This window comes from Paramormyrops kingsleyae, chromosome 4, assembly GCF_048594095.1.
Source record: "Paramormyrops kingsleyae isolate MSU_618 chromosome 4, PKINGS_0.4, whole genome shotgun sequence".
Taxonomy (NCBI): domain Eukaryota; kingdom Metazoa; phylum Chordata; class Actinopteri; order Osteoglossiformes; family Mormyridae; genus Paramormyrops; species Paramormyrops kingsleyae.
The window spans coordinates 24,783,359-24,800,789 of NC_132800.1; the positions used below are offsets into that span (position 1 = coordinate 24,783,359).

Consider the following 17,431-nt stretch of genomic DNA (forward strand, 5'->3'; position numbering starts at 1 on the left):
CAACCACCATCTTTTGAAACACACAGCAAACAGCGAGAAACAAAATAAAAAGCAGTAGAAACAACAATGTAAAAAAGTAAAATGGAAGGTTGGACAAACGAGGAAACACAGGCTTTAATCGCCATATGGTCGGATGAACAGATCCAGCAGGATTTGGATGACATGACTCGAAATAAAAAAGTATTTGCCGTAATAGCAAGCCGCTTGGAAGAAATGGGGTACACGCTAACACTGAACAATGCCGCTTGAAAATCAAAAAACTTAAGCAGGACTACAGGAAAGTGAAGGATAATAATAACATGTTTGAATTCAGCAAAAGAAATACCGCGTCACACTTTGTGATGATGTCAGTCAGGGGCGGTCACTGATGATGTCATTTGGTGCCGGTACCAGTTTTCACACCAGTGGAAAACCGACACAAAAGAAGTACCATACTTTTGGTACTTTATGGAAGTACCAAAAGTACGGTACCTGGTGCGGTGGAAAAGCACCCATAGATCTTCTAGGCTAAATCATCTACAGAAAGACCTTAAAAGTTCCTGATCCTTTTCAGGAACCACATACCCCAGACACTGATTAGAACAACCATTTGTGCAGCTCTATCACCTAAACCTATTAATAAGTGAGCACTGTAATCAAAACTACCTACAAATTAAAATTACACAATCATTTCACTTGAATAACCATGTGTTCAAAAAACATATACATCTTCATTGATTAAGTTTATTGAGCAAATCAGATGGATTTATTAATTTTTTTTAAAAATTACAACGATTGAATCATGATGACCTTACAGATATTTTTCTCCCCCCAGCTTCAGGGATAGGCTATGGACACTCGCAACCCCACACAGGACAAGCAGGTATGAAAAACGGATGGATGGATGGAGACCCACTTGATAACCTTACGACAGACTGAAGCCTGACACATAGTATTCTTAATGTATCCAGTTCAGGGGCGCCGTAAGGTGGAGGAAAGCTAGGACGATTCCAAGGGCCCCTGAGCGACAGGGGCCCTAAAAAATTAGGAAAATAACTGGATTGGTTTGGACTGGGGGGCCTAATTTGATATTCTTTCATGGGGCCCAAAATCTCTAGCAACGCCCCTGATCCAGTTTATTTGATTTGATTTGAAAAGGAAATACACTAACAGCAATAGGATTGCTGTATGGAAAAAATAAAAACAAAACTCTGCTTAAAAATGTATAATCCTTTGCACCTAGAATTACAAGGTTTTTGTGCATGCTTTGATCACTTTCAATTACGTAATTGTAACTGTAATTTAATCTGCCATGTTAATAGAAAATGATGACATATGTCCAGTAGGTATTTGGTGCCCAAAATATTATGAAATGAAATGAAACCGTTCCTGAAATGAATAATCCTTCAGATGACCTATTATTTTGATCCTTTAAATAAACAAATAAAGTCTTAATTATTTACATTATTATCTGCATCTGCAACAATGTCAACAAACCCAGCAGCCGTACCCACCATAGTGGCTAAAATGTGGATAGGATGTAAACACAATTATTAAGAGGATATACATACAGTACCAGGCCATTGTATACCTACAGTACTTGAAACCATAATTATCTATTACGTAAGTGGTGTACAGTACACTTGTCTAAAACGGTGCACACAGGAGTATACTAATGAAATTAATAATAATTTTTCTATCAGTGACCTTGGTTCTTTAAACCATTTGTTCAATGAAGACATGGCAGTGTTAAATGTTTTGTGTACTCTTTGTTAATTAAGCCATCATAGCTACAGTGTACTGGGAGTATAAAGAGTTACAGTCACAGAGTACTCAGCTGGTTGATTGAAACAAACACACCTTGGTCTGGATTTGTACTTTCTGGACCTGAATAGAATAGAATCTTTAGAATCTTTATTGTCATCCTACAAAGTACGATGAAATTGGATGCAGTCCCTTCAGTGTAGATTAAGCATATAAACATAAACTTTCCACTGGCAAGACAGACATTTTCCAGTGCGACTTCTTTGCTAGGTATACTTGCATCCTTTCATTCATCTCCTGATGGACTGCTAAACACGTGGAAAAAATAAACACAGTTGTCGCAGTAACTGCATTTGCTACAGGTCACTACATCTGTCCATTTCTGTAAGATATTCTGGAGCCAAAAGTGACTGTAGCAGAAGAAGCCTTTGGTGCTATGTCTCCATTAACCTTTGAAGTTCAAATCAACACCGCAGTTCTGGAAGTGGGAGCAGCTGTTATCGCATGTTGGATGGAGTACGCTGCTATCTAGGAATCAGCGTTCTATTCCTGGGTGTTGGTATGTCAATAAGTCACCGGTAAAAGGTGCGACTTAAAACAGCCAGCAATTATCTGGGAAATAGAAAACCAAAAAGGAAACAACCTAACAACGGAAAAAAGTGTCTTTTTCATTTAAAATGCTGGCAACTTCTTGTCGTCTTAACACTGTATGTATTGACTAATATATGCGATTCCCAGTTTATTCATTTGGAGCACTTTTTTCTACCTGCATACATAAAAAGGATTTAATATATACACTGGAGTTAATTTTTAATTGCTCTGTAAGTGATTAATTAATAGAGATTTGTATATACAACTGGTATGAATGAGTGAAAAGCAGATCAAGATATTCTGCGGCAGTTTGATTACCTTAAAACTGCAACAGCAAAGGAAATGATAAATAATGTCAAGGTTAAGTGGAAGCTGGTTTTGCAAGAGATCCAAACTGGCAGAAGATGAGACACATAATTCACTGAGACTATGAGATGATCTGCTAAGCGCCGTTAATGTGGCTTTGAGCGCCTACATGAAGCATCGCAGCTTCTCCCGTGACACTCCTCTTAAACCCTGACTATGTGCCGTCGCATATGGAGTTGATGCAGTGGAACATGCACTTATGGGGCAGTAGGAGGTCAGGGGGCCTACCTGCAGTTCTGGAGGTACAGCTGCCTCACTGTTCCTCTGGTAGATGAGCAAATTCCAGAACCTGTACCACAGGTAGGAGGCTACAAGACAGGCGCCACTTACAATCCAGAAGTCTGTGCCCTTGAAAAAGTTCTCCATGGTTGCATTGGAGCGGTCGGGTGCACTCTGCCGTCACTTTTAGATCTAATGTCCGGTTGGGGGTCATGTAAGGATCGTCACCGCTGGAAGGTATCTACAGCGGACGAGCGTGTCTCACTCAGGGTTCTGCTCGATCGTAACGCAAGAAGCCCTTCCTGCCAGCGACCGACTGCTCTAGGGGACAAGGACTGCCTCTGTGACAAAAAAGTGACAGGTGCCAGTGGAACAGCCCGACACACCTCCAGTGAGCTGGATTATTCAGATTAATACACCCCTAAACAACAACAACAACGAGCGCATGCAGCATGTGCAGATGATCTTCCCTTGGGAGAGAAGAATGCCTTTGTTGAATTAAAACACAGAATTTTGAGGGGTATCAGTTTGCAAGAAAGATAATAGTTTTAGGTAAGATTTGAGGACTGAGCACAAGGTCAGCCAGCATCCAACGCGACTAGAGCAGATGGGATTAGGGGCCTTGCTAAAGATTTGAGCTGGTAGTCTCAATAATATCTAACCTAGAGTATTCATGATTAGTCACTGTACTAAAAGAGGAGGGGTGTTGGGCTCTAACCCCAGCAGGAGAGGACACCATGCAGTGGGACACCCGGAACAGGATGCCAGCTCCATTGCAGGGGACACCCACCGTGGGCGGATTCAACATGCCAGTTCATCTAAGCGCATGTCTTTCAAACGTCCAAAACTGGAGATGTAAGGAATGCATGCTACCACTGCGTGTAAATATTTGTAAAACAAACTTTTTTGCTTAAAATAATAGATTACGAAGGTATGTAAGGCTGGATTTTTTGCTTGCTGCAGATGTAGAGTTTAGAGGTTTTTTTTTAAATTAGCTATAGATGTACATTTAAATTCTTAGAATTTGTTTCCAGTAAATTGATTTTATTAAAAAAAAAATATATATATATAAGGTTTCTTCATCAAGTAAATAAATCTCAGGTACAAAAAAATACAGATATCTCAGGTTCTTAAAAGAACTGAAAAAAACACGATGTATGAAGGATAAAAATGTAAGATACTGGTGACACCTTTCATTTGGGGATATATGTACCTGGTCACTGAAACATCTGACTTTAGAATAGAATAGAATAGAATAGAATAGAATAGAATAGAATAGAATAGAATAGAATAGAATAATTATTTTCTGGTTATGGGATTCAAACCCAAACCATAACCTTCCAGATATGGAGACAGATCCCAAACCCTCATACATTCATATATGCAAAGACTATAATACTGTTCTGTAGAATATTCTCCATATATGCAGGTTAAATTTAAAAACAAAACAAACAAACAAAAAGACCAAAAGATCAGATCCTTGTTTCCTGCTAGCCACTCACTGAATGGCATCCCCTCTGGGGTTTACACACTCTGATGTTTACGGAGCAGGTCCAGCCAAACCATGCAGCTCAAGGCATTACTGTACAACGTTATACAACCCCCGGGAAAAAATATGGAATCAGTACTCTTGGAGGATGTTCAGTCAGTTGTTTTCCTCTGTAGTCCATAAAAGAAATCACAGATATGACACAAAACCATTTTACCTAAGAGCTGAACATTCTGGCTTTGTAAAACATACCTCCAAAAAATAAAGTGACATTGTTGCAATTAATGGCACATCTTTTTTAGATCAAGTAAAGGAAAAAAATATATAGAATCACTTTATGTTGAGCAAGAAATTCTGGAATCACCTTGTAATTTGCATTTCTGAAACAAATACCTGCACAGGACTAATTAGGAAAATTGGTCTGCAGTTAAATTAGAGGTGCTTGCAGACCTTAACAGGCTGTTGCACCTGACTGACTGATTGACAGGAAACATGACCCCAACAAGAGAGCTGTCAGGTGAAACAAGCGAGCAAGTACAAACTAAATGGGAAGGTTATAAAAGGAAAACATACAGGTAGATGAAGGAAGACACCCAAACGCCAGGACAGAAAACTCAAAGCAATATGCCTTGAAAATAGAAAAAGTACAAAACAAATGAAAGACAATTGGGCAGAAACAGGAGCCACAGTTTGTGACCGAACTGTAAGAAATCGGCGGAGGGAAATGGGGTTTACAGGAAAGTCAAACGTAAACCGTCATTCATCATTAACACCTAAACAGAAGAAAACAAAGTTACAGTGGGCTAAAGAGAAGCAGTCGTGGACTGTAGATGATTGGATGAAGATGGTATTCGGTGATGAATCATGAACAATGCTGGTCCAACCTGACCGTTTATGGCTCAGCTATGGTTTAACGGCGCCAGACATGCATCACCTCGGAAAATGCGAAGAGAAGCTGAAAAGTCAAGTTATTCCAGTATATTGACACTAGGTGTCGCCAATCAGCCACACAAAGCCGTTTAATCTGCTGACGTCTAAATCAAAAGTTTTTGTGCTTTATTGGTGCACCAAGGAAACCCAGTCTACTGTACTGCAGAATGACAAGGGTTAATAATGGTGATGAAATCTCACTTCAGGCTCAATGTGCTCTGTCTCCCAGAAGCACCTCGGGGTTGTCATGCCTTGCAGGTAGAGGAAGATTAAGGACCACAGGCTTCCCACGAGCTGCTTATTGGAGAACCTGCCTGCAAACATCCGGCAAGTGAATGGAGCTCTGTGCGTCCGTACTGCCTCTCCTGCTACCTATACTCAAACGAAATCTACCTGACAGCCTCTCAAACGTGTTTATCCTAACATTCCTGAAAGAAACTGGATGAGCCGGGTCCATCCATCCATTCATCACCGTATACCCGCTTAATCCCAAATGGGGTCGCAGAGGAACCGGAGCCTATCCCGGGAGCAAGGGGGGCAGGCGGGGACCAACCCTTGGCCAATTTAGACTAACCAATCAACCTGCCCTGCATGCTTTTTGACCGCGGGAGGCAACCGGAGCCCCCGGCAAAAACCCACACGAACACGGGGAGGGCGAGCGAGCGACCTTCCTGCTGTGAGGCAGCTCCGCCCGGTTTTGTTTCCACCTCTGTCTGTAATGGATTACTTTCGTGAGTAACATCTCCAAACACTGCTCGTAAAGTATTACACTTATCATATAACCAAGGGTCCATAAAAAATACAAGCCCCACAATGCAACGCGTGCTGACGTAATCAGCTTTGCCCTTTTTTTTAATCGGTCATTCTTCTATCGGTGATAACAGTGTCAATATGAAACTTTTGCTTAAGGAGGTGTAACTTTGGTGGCGTGTATCCGGAGTCCCGGAAGTGATCGCTAATAGCGTAGAGCTGAAAGTTTCGCGGGAAATGGCGCACGACGGCGGGGAAGCCGCGGACACCGTGCGCTGCCCCGTATGTTCAGGTGAAGTCGGAGCTTCGGGGATCAATGCCCACCTGGACACGTGTTTGCTGAGTAACAACGGCGGGCATCTGTCAAACAGCAAGCCCGACACTGCTTCCGAGATCGGGCCCCCAATGAAGAAAGCTCGGCTTTCGCTTCGCCCCGGCGCTTCGGCGGAGCACCGGGAGACCGAGCAACCGCACGCCGCTCCTTTACATGTCTTTTCAGTGTTTCATGCCAAAAACAGGGCGACCAAAGCGGATAAGCCGGTGGCACCGCCCTCCGGTGGGTGCACATCGCCGGAAGAGAAGCGGCGCGAGCAGAGGGAGACGCCGACGGCAGCCGCTTCTTCGCCGGACGCCGGGCCGCCGGTCCCCGGCCACGCTGAACGCCACCTCTCCATCAGCTCCCTGCTCGACGGCGGCAAGCCCCTGGCCGAGAAAATACGGCCCAGTTCCCTCGAAGAGTATTTCGGTCAAAATAAAGCAGTGGGAGAAAACACCCTGCTGAGGCGCATGCTGGAGTCCGCTGACATCCCCTCGCTGATACTGTGGGGGCCGCCGGGCTGCGGGAAGGTACGAGTTACCTTTAAAAACTTTATCACCCATAAGCACAACACTACCAATTTAATTGCTCATGTCACATTTCACTTTCATCAATAGGCCATTTTAGACTTTTCATGGCCAGTTAAACAAAACTGGGTTGCCAGCTCTCACGCATCTGGCGTGACTATCCCTCTCGTGCAAGACGTTTTAAGGGAAATCCTTGTTATTCCTTTGTAACTTTCGCTACATCAAAAGGGGCAGTTTGCAAACCCTACAGACTATTTACAATGTAATAAAACTGTTACGTGTGCATGTAAATGCGCGTACAGATCTGTTTCTAAATGAAAATCTCAGACCAGTCTGCGGACCAAACTTGGCAACCATGAATTGAAGTGTATGCATTTCCTCTGCTTCACTATTGTATTACAGCCAGTGTATTAAAGAGGTACTGTAATAAAACACGCGATTTGGTAGCCAAGCGCAGTGTCGATGACAGTTTTGCAAGCAAACGGGTTTATTTTTGTTGTCTTTTATATTAACATCTTACTGACAGGTTTATAAGTGCAATAATAAGTGGCGTTATTATATAATCATTATATAATAGCTTTTTGTTACTGTACATTACGTTCATACATTCCTTTTATTGTACTGAATCACTTCACTTACTGTCATTCATACTGTACATTCATAGGATACATTTTAGTATTAATATGTAATATGCACTGATTTCTTCTTACCTTGCACTCTCCTACTGTCTGTCTAAGCATCATTCAGCCTGGCCCTCATGCCTGTGTATGTGTGCCTGTGTCTTCCAGTGTCTTGCAAGGCGTTGATAGTTGTCAGCTGCCGAAGCGGATGATGTGTCTATTTACAGGCAGGTGTCAAAGGGGGGTCTTTAGCGTGTCCTTGGGACGGTGCAGGGTAGCGGGCCGGCTTTAGGCAGGCGTCAGTGTCGTTCGCTTCCGTTTGTTTGTTTAGTGTGCCCTGTGGTGTCCCCTGTCACCTACATAAATCTCTGGAAAATGTCAGCGGTCCCCCTGCCTTGATTAAAGATACCTAGACTGCTGCCTTAGACGTAGACTGAGGACTGGTGATTAATGAAAGGGACATTTCCGTGGAAATCCGCCGCTTCAGCGGCGTGCTGCGGACCTCAGACCTTGCGGAACTCGCAGTTCTAGTGATTGTGCATTAGCTCTACCCCTAGAAGGAAGGTGTCACTGTTAAGTGTTTTATTGCTGACTATACTTGATGTCTTTGATTTGGGGGTGGGTTGATGATTGATCCAAGTTTGGCCTGGATCCTAGTGGATTGCCCATTGCCCCTCTGAACCCAGTTCCATTTAGCTGCCTGAACTCCCTAAAAAATATGTAACATACAGTAATGATACAACTGGATTGGATATTTTTAGATGTTTTTTTCTCACCCTCTCTCTCTCTCTCTCTAATGACCATACCTAACACCGTTGTATATATCCAGACATACTGTCAGTCAGATGAAATGTTTGTATCACAAAATACAGATTAATAATTCAATCGAAAAACAAGCTCTGGGCATTTGGCATTTTTCACAATGCTAGCAACTTGCTAACGCTAAGACCAGTTGATGCATGCTTAGAGCTGTTAAAAAAACGATTATTTTAACGATTAATTTATCATGTGTTCAGCCAATCACCCAATTCATTAGTTGGGCCAAAACAAAGAAAAATGCAGATGCTTAATTAAAAAAAATTAACAAGGTATTTTTAACTCTCAGTTGTAATTAAAACTTTACACAACAGAGAGAATCGGGGGGTGTAATGGTTCACAAAATTCACATTTTTGTATTCACCTCAGTTCATGGTTTGGTGCAGTTTCGGTACAGCAGGAAAACGGAATTTGTTTTGAAATTAGATTATTTTTAAAATACCATACAAGATTAGCTATTGTTGTAAACCAGACAAAAGGCAGTGTCTGTCAACATAGCAAAACCTAGGGGATGTTCATTTTCACACTAAAAATCAATATGCAAAATAATTTGAAAAATAAGATTGCATTATAACCTTCATAATGAACTAAATCCTATATTCTCTACTACTATGGGTACATATCTGTAGTGATAAACTCCCCTACAGCCTTAGTTTTTTCATTTATATGTTTGTTTGTTTGTTTGTTTGTTGAGCCCAGTCTGAATTTCCTTGCAAAAGTGCCTTAGACACCAGAGAGAGATTATCTGGCAGAGGCTGTTTTTGCTTTGCTCCTGTCATGCACACACTGAAATGATGTCATCTCGAATGAGTTAGCATGTGGGATGTGTTTCCAGCGGCTTCCAAGTTCGGTATAACAGAGTCAACAGACAGTCTTGGTCTTATCAACCGCTCTCACTATGGTGTTGGTGTCATTTATTGGGAAACCATAATGTTCCTAAACTACTGATTTAAATGATGTGGGAGATTCTTCAGCACTAGCCGTAGCCAACTTACAGCGACAGTCGGCATGTTTTCCATGTTACTTGTGGATTTAATGTCATAAAACATAAAGTGAATACCGAAGGCACACAGTGAATATGTATACTGCTAAAGCCCTAAGCAAATCTCTTTTTAATAAATCCTCCTGGCAGGCTTCTTTAACGACGCAAGATTAAAGTGATTTCACACTTATGTTTTGGTCTTATGCCTGCTGTCTCCACCATGTTTAGGTTGCTAGTGATTGTGCTTAACACACCACCATTCATATTGTAAGGTGATGATGTCATCATATGCAATTTATATAGCGAATTGCAAAAATGCAATACCGATTATTACTGGCATCCGTTAGTTGTTGCAGCCCTACGCTCACTAGTGCTTCCCTCTCTAGACCACATTGGCTCACATCATCGCCACGAACTGCAAGAAGAAGGGCTCCACTCGCTTTGTCACGCTGTCCGCCACCAGTACCACCACCAACGAGGTGCGAGAAGTCATCAAACAGGCACAGAATGAACTGCGGCTCTGTAAGCGGAAGACCATCCTCTTCATTGACGAGATTCACCGCTTCAATAAGTCTCAGCAGGTGCGTTCAGGGTGATTTTTAGAGCGTCACCGTTTAGTTACGTACCGGCTGTACGTATTACATTGTGGAATATGTGGATGTGTATTATGGATCGTCTTTTTAAGATTATTCGACATGCAGAAAGCCAGTCTTCATTCCTGATCAACTCTCACTTTTAACTGCTAACTGAACCAACGTTGTACAAGAGAAAGGAAAACTTCATTTGCTCACCCCAAGAAAAGCTTAATTTTGTCAGAAGAAGGAAGCACCCTACTGATATGATTTATTGCCATTTCCTGCAGATTTCTTCATGATCTCTAGCAGGGGGTCAGAAATGGCAGAACAGGCAAAAAAATGCCCTAAATGCTGATGACTTCAACTATGTGTAATACATAGATAGATAGATAGATAGATACTGACTTTCTTTCTTTCTTTCCTTTCTTTCCTTCCTTCCATCCATCCATCCATCCCCAAGGGGAAAATTCGGATATCCAGTAGCTCCTTCATAAATAATCAAAAAAGTTTATGCTAATAAACAAATAGCATACTAAAATACCTGATTAATGTATAATTAATGTAATTTTCAAATCCTAATCCTACAGTGCAAATGTATATCTTGCCTTTCCCGTCTAGGCGAATGGGAAGCAGTTTAATCTCAGTTAAGCACCAAGGTCCTAATATGAGCTGACGTAGCAGTTGCCTTTCTGAGCGCTAACAGTAACCCAGGCGGCTCTCCGCCTCGCCTCCCGTGTCCCGTCTGCCCAGGACACCTTCCTGCCCCACGTGGAGTGCGGCACGGTGACGCTGATCGGCGCCACCACGGAGAACCCATCCTTCCAGGTGAACGCCGCCCTGCTGAGCCGGTGCCGCGTGCTGGTGCTGGAGCGGCTGTCCGCCGAGGCCATGGCCGCCGTGCTGGAGCGGGCGGTGTCCGCGCTGGGGCTGCGCGTGCTGGGGGCACCGGAAGGTAGCGCTGAGGATGGCGCGACGTCCACTGACTGCCCTGGGGACTCAGAGTGAGTCTGCATGAACGTGACTGACCCATGGTCATGTTTACTAGGTCCTGATTGTACCTGATTGATGTTTGACACCTTTGATCTGGTGTTTAATACACTTATGAAGAGACAGAAACCCAAAAGTATCCACTTCAGTTCTGCTTTTCCCACTCTGCCATCAGGCTGCCAAGCAGTTTAGTGTGTTTGAGAAACATCTGATCACTTCTCACAGTTCTTATAAACGATTTTGTAACATGAAAGTGAAACATTGTCATTGTTGACGCATCATAGCACACGACGACAAAATGTGTCCTTTGCACATTTAACCCATATGCGACATAGCAGGGGGCAGCTGATTTAGCACTTGGGGGCAGTATCCTGCTCAGGGTACCTCAGTGGTACCTTGACAGTCAGGGATTTGAACCAGCAACCTTCCGATCACAAGGCCGCATCCCTAAGCATTAGGCCACCACTGCACCAGGTATACAGGTACATGCACAGAAAAGTGTGTGTTGTTTATGGGCAGTATGAAAGGTGCACTTCTTAAACTATAAAATGTTTCAGCTAAAACAGCAGACTGTGTGAACAGTTCATTCTGATTGCGGTTTGAGTGTGTAGCTTCAGTCTTGGGGTGTTTAAAGCTGCATTTGGTGTCCCTGAGCTCTCTCTCAACTCGACGTGTCCAGGAGGTAGTACATTAGTTGGAAACGGTGAAGTGTATAACTATATTAAGCAGTAAAGAATACCCTTGCCTTGCCTCATGCAGATTGGCAGCAGTTTGGACACAGTATATTTCGTATTTTGGTCTTTTTCCCAGCTGTGTCAGCAGCCATGGAGTTCTGGCTGCCCTGAGGAACTGGATCGGGTTTTATAGACCCCCCCCCCCCTGACAAGTGTAAGATGATGCTGATGGATGAAGGTGGTGGGAGTCCTTGGCTGGCGGTCCACAGTGTTTTCCAAGTGGAGCAGCGAGACTGGGCACGCCGCATACTCTGTGCCAGGGAGCCGCCGCTCTCCGCCGCGAATGTTTCTCCGAGTCACTAACACGGAGTTTACTTCCAGAACATAAAAAGTCCAGCACGTTGTGTCCTGAATTTATGCAAGAGCTGGACCACGCAGTGCCATCAGAATCTGCTGTTGGCCTTTCGTGAAGCTTAGGAGGCTTTAAAGTTGTTTACAAATAATCTTAAAGTTAACTATTAAGGAGCAGGGCGTTAAAACTGCCTGGTTATTCATGACTTACAGATGTAGTTGCAGTCATTGAATCATCAGGTATCAATTCACAGTATGTATGCTTAGTATAAAAGTATTGGGGGAAAGTACCATTTGCATAATAACTTTGATCAGTGTTTGCAGTGAAACTGAAGCCAGCTTAATATATGTGTATAGATTAGCATTCGGTTTGAGGTTCTCTGCGCTTGCTGCATGGTTAATACTCTTCATGAGTATGAACCTACAGCCTTACGCCCCGTTTCACACCATCGTCACTGTCCGCTAATGTCCAGCATGCAGGGAGCTCCATCAATCCGTCCATCAATCCGTCCATCCATTATCTGTTAGCACTTACCCTTTTTGGGGTTGTGGGGGTCCAGATCCTATCCCAGAGGTTACAAGCGCGAGGCAGTGAACAGCCCAGGCTGGGGCGCTGACCCGTTGCAGGGTACGGGGACCTCTTCTCAGGGAGCTGACCCATTGCAGGGTACGGGGACCTCTTCTCAGGGCACTGACCCGTTGCAGGGTACGGGGACCTCTTCTCAGGGCGCTGACCCGTTGCAGGGTACGGGGACCTCTTCTCAGGGCGCTGACCCATTGCAGGGTACGGGGACCTCTTCTCAGGGAGCTGACCCATTGCAGGGTACGGGGACCTCTTCTCAGGGCGCTGACCCGTTGCAGGGTACGGGGACCTCTTCTCAAGGCGCTGAGCCATTGCAGGGTACGGGGACCTCTTCTCAGGGAGCTGACCCATTGCAGGGTACAGGGACCTCTTCTCAGGGCGCTGACCCATTGCAGGGTACGGGGACCTCTTCTCAGGGAGCTGAGCCATTGCAGGGTACGGGGACCTCTTCTCAGGGCGCTGACCCGTTGCAGGGTACGGGGACCTCTTCTCAGGGAGCTGACCCATTGCAGGGTACGGGGACCTCTCTGACCACTGCCGAATACATGCTGTACCTCATGGAATGGTCATGGTGACTTGGGTTTCAAGCTGCATTGTTCCTTTTCTAAGACATGCAGTTGGGCTAATTGGCATCTCTGCCCTGTGATCGTCCGGCATGCCATCCAGGGCGTACATCTTCTTCCTGCACCGCCTGGCATAAACTCCAGGTCCCCTTTCAGCCCTTTGTGGGCTTGGCAGGATGGAAGAATGGCTTATTCTTAGGAACTGCTTAGGTCCAGTAAATAATTATGGCAGCTGGACACCGACTCCTGACAGCCTTTCATATGGATAATTTGCCGTGACGTATCTGCAGCGCCTGCCCCAGGACAGGCCCCAGGACAGGCCCCAGGACAGGCCCCAGGACAGTTTTGTTAGCTTTCATGGAACACAGCTGTAAGCTCAGGTCAGAGGTAGAAATATCACAAAGACAAATTTGATATCTAGAGACAGTGACTCCAAAACAGTTTTTTTCTCTCTCTGCTTAGGACCCAAATGTGATTTTTTTTTTCCCTCATGTCTCTATCATAAAAGATCCTACACACCCAGCACATGGACTGTTTGAACTTCTGCCGTCTGGAAAACACCACCGCAGCATACACTGCAGAACAGCCAGATTTAACAGGAGTTTCTACCCCCAGGCCATCAGAATACTAAACTCTGTTAAATAACCTTTTGACCTTTTACTCTCCTACCTATTGTGCACTTTATAACCACTGATAGGTCTCAAGTTTTCATTCTACTTATATAGTGCAATAACTAATTCACTGTGAAACGTAGTGCAATAATTATTCATACTATATATCACCCACAGAATATATTCGTGTATATATATTTATTGTTTGTGCTTTGCTGCTTTATGTTGCCATGCTGTCTTAACTACCTCTGTAAAGTGAAATGTCTGCATGTTGTATGTATGTTGTCTTGAGTGCACTTGTCCCTTATGTCCGCACATTGAGCCTTGGAGAAACGCAATTTCGTTCTGCCTGCATCCGTCTTTGTACTGTTGTATGGTGTGAATGACAATAAAGTTTCACTTTACTTTACTTTACTATGCAGGGACTTAAGATTCCTTTTTTGTGGATTTGAACCTTTATGGGAATATGAGCTGGATGCGCTTAATCTGGTCTTGTGTGAAGGCTGTTTTTCTTCTGACATGGCAACCTCCCCTCGTTCTGGCTTCTGATGTGCCGACTGGTGTTTTCGCTCTCTTAACGTGAAGTAATGGATGTGCTGCAGGCCCAAGGTGTACATCGAGCAGAAAGCCCTGGACACCATCGCTCACCTTTGTGACGGTGACGCCCGTTCTGGCCTCAATGGGCTCCAGATGGCCATACAGGCGCGGATCAACGCAAGCAAACTGGACGCCCCCGCCCAGGACATTCTGGTGCAAGAGGATCACGTTAAAGAGGGTCTACAGAGGTCCCACATACTGTACGACAAGGCAGGTACGTCCCTGCCCCTGTATCCGCCCACTGTGAAAGACAGGTAGCCAATAGAAAGGGGAATAGGAATTTAACAGAGTAGCTCAGCGTCTACATCGGTTGCCATAGCGACAGGGCATTGATTGGCTGATTGAGCAAGCCTTTACTATCTGGAGACCTCGCTGGAGACCAGTGTGACACATCTAACATCAGTGGGCATCAGTCCCACATTGCTCTCTCTCGGGGAATACATGTTTCTATTAATGTCTGACACCAAGTCAATGGGTGCAGTTTTCATTACCACCTAGAATTCTTAATGGAACCCCCAAAAATTGCTATTTAATTTTAAATTTTAACCTTATAAATACATATATTTATATTTCCATTACATTCTTTTTTTTCAGTTTTATTCAATTCTACAGTATTTGAACAAAAACGAATTTTCCACAAATGTATGTCCGGCCAGCCTACTGAAGCTCTGATTGCCAATTTGAGGAGTAAACACCAAGTTGAATGTGTTTCCCTACTAGGTGAAGAACACTACAACTGCATCTCAGCCCTGCATAAGTCTATGAGGGGTTCCCATGAAAACGCTGCCCTCTACTGGCTGGGCCGCATGCTTGAGGGTGGGGAGGACCCCTTATATGTGGCTCGGAGGCTTGTCAGGTTCGCCAGCGAGGATGTGGGTGAGTGATCTCCCAGGCCAAAGAGCTATGATGATGAGCACAGCTGAACATCATCGCTTAATTATAGTAACTCTTAATGGGCAAAGTCTGAACTAGAACTGCTACTTAGATTCCTCCACTTGGACTAGAACTGCTACAGGCTCAGGATTATATGGTTTCCCCACATGTACTGATCCTGCTACAGGCTCAGGATTACAGGATTCCCCTACATGTAGTGATCCTGCTACAGGTTCAGGATTACAGGGTTTTCCCCACATGTACTGATCCTGCTACAGGCTCAGGATTACAGTATTTCCTTACATGTACTGATCCTGCTACAAGTTCAGGATTACAGGGCTTTCCCCACATGTACTGATCCTGCTACAGGCTCAAGATTACAGGATTCCCCTACATGTAGTGATCCTGCTACAGGTTCAGGATTACAGGGTTTCCCCACATGTACAGGAGCTAATATTATGAAGAGCTATTTGGCAAACTGGTAATGAACTTAAGAAATTGAACTTGGCGTTTACATTGGAAGTACCTAAAATAAAGTGGTTTACTCAAACGTATAGATTAGCATTGCCTTGGAAGGTAGATGGTTAGGAATAACTCAACCTTGTAATGCTCTAAATTAGGTAATTTGTGTGTCAGTCATTAAGACTTCAATTCACAGATGATTTAGGGCACCAGGTTTAGAAACCCATTGGTTGTAGGCTTTGATATGTATTTTGTGGATATGAGGTCAAAGCCCTGAGATCCTCCGTACCCTATTGCGCCCCCTACAGGTATAGCTGACCCCAGTGCCCTCCCTCAGGCTGTGTCTGCTTTCCAGGCCTGCCACTTCATCGGCATGCCGGAGTGTGAGGTAAGATGGGCGTGATAGAGTCCCATCTTTTTACTGCTTCAGGACTTTCACATTTGTACGGTTGAGGGAACTGAACGAGTGCCTTGTGAGTTACTTAAATGCAAGGCATGTGTTTGTTGTTTCAAATAGAAATTCTCACCTGCTTTATTTTAAAAATTTAAATTTAAGATTAGACAAACGATGGCAAACTTGCAGGCACGATTGTCTTTCCGTTGATATCAATGAATGATTTGTTTCTCATTGTACCAGTAGGTTTATTCCAATAACAGTGTTAGGCGATCAGCGTTTTTCCCGTCCGCTTCTCGACACGGATCCTGCACGCGTGCTACAGTGTGTCCGTCTCCGCAGGTGATCCTGGCTCAGTGCGTCGTTTACCTGGCCAGAGCGCCCAAGTCCGTGGAGGTGTACAAGGCCTACGACAACGTGAAGACCTGCCTGAGGACCCACCGAGGCCCCCTGCCCCCAGTGCCCCTACACCTCCGCAATGCCCCCACCCGGCTGATGAAGGAGTTAGGCTATGCCAAGGGCTACAAGTATAACCCAGCGTTCAGTGAGCCGGTGGAGCAGGAGTACTTACCGGCGGAGCTGAAAGGGATCGACTTCTTTACCTGGCAGCCTTCTGACCAATAGCAGCGTCCTGAACGAGCTTCCTGTAACCAGACTGCACTTTAACTTGGATCCCCTTAAAAACTGTCCCTCTGCAGTGAATGAGCAAAACCGCCCAAAGTAGGGAGCTCTAGAAGCAACCATTGGCCAGTGATGATGTAACACACTCAGAGAAATGGGCGCCCCCTAGTGAGAAGGAAGAGCATCCCCTGGTTTACAGTGCTTAGTCTTTCATTCAGGGGTGAAGGACGTATTTGCCCCTTCAACTGTGTGTGACTCTGGGCTCTGTAATGACTGCCTGTTTTACATCATCATCATCATCCTGTCATTCTACAAGGCCCTCTGATCCAGGATCAGCTCCCACCATTGAGCTGATCATCTAAATGTCAAGCCCACAGGGTAAAATGTATTGACATTTAAGGAAATGAGTCTTAAAAGCCCCAGTTCTTGTTCTCACTGTTGTGATTTAGTCAAGGGGGATGATGTCGTCTCCATATTCGAGGGGATAAATCTGGTAAATCTAAGAATAGCCTTTATGATGGATTTTTATACTGTATCTGTTTTGCTGTAACACCTGATGTTCTGACCCAATGCTTTGTATATTTCCAAATATTCGAGTCTGACTTCGGACTTTCTATAATTATACTTGTTTCTGTTTGTTTGTTTAATTGTGTGTAATTGAACATGATTATGTCACTGGATCTTTCTTTAAATTGTGGTTGAAGAGATGAAAGCCGTCACCCAGCACGAGGTTAATGACATTTAGCTGATGCATGTGCTTCGACCATGTGTGGGATTGCTGAGTCAGGTCA

General features: G+C 44.3%; 1 protein-coding gene across 1 annotated transcript; it reads left to right on the plus strand.

Moving 5' to 3' along the window:
- The first annotated feature begins 5,953 nt into the window (after positions 1-5,953).
- On the plus strand, positions 5,954-17,287 carry wrnip1 (WRN helicase interacting protein 1). The gene is made up of 8 exons (XM_023832221.2): positions 5,954-6,069; positions 6,248-6,934; positions 9,736-9,930; positions 10,675-10,925; positions 14,296-14,504; positions 15,011-15,166; positions 15,934-16,013; positions 16,362-17,287. The coding sequence occupies exons 2-8, from the start codon at positions 6,326-6,328 to the stop codon at positions 16,641-16,643; spliced, it is 1,782 nt and encodes a 593-aa protein (XP_023687989.1). The 5' UTR covers positions 5,954-6,069; positions 6,248-6,325; the 3' UTR covers positions 16,644-17,287.
- Positions 17,288-17,431: the final 144 nt, after the last annotated feature.

What these genes read in the sequence shown, in the direction of transcription:
- wrnip1 (XM_023832221.2), top strand. Translation starts at nt 6,326, where the DNA reads ATGGCGCACGACGGCGGGGAAGCCGCGGACACCGTGCGCTGCCCCGTA. An exon ending in CATACTGTACGACAAGGCAG is followed by an intron (nt 14,505 to 15,010) that starts GTACGTCCCTGC and finishes TTTCCCTACTAG; the next exon opens with GTGAAGAACACTACAACTGC. An exon ending in GTTCGCCAGCGAGGATGTGG is followed by an intron (nt 15,167 to 15,933) that starts GTGAGTGATCTC and finishes CGCCCCCTACAG; the next exon opens with GTATAGCTGACCCCAGTGCC.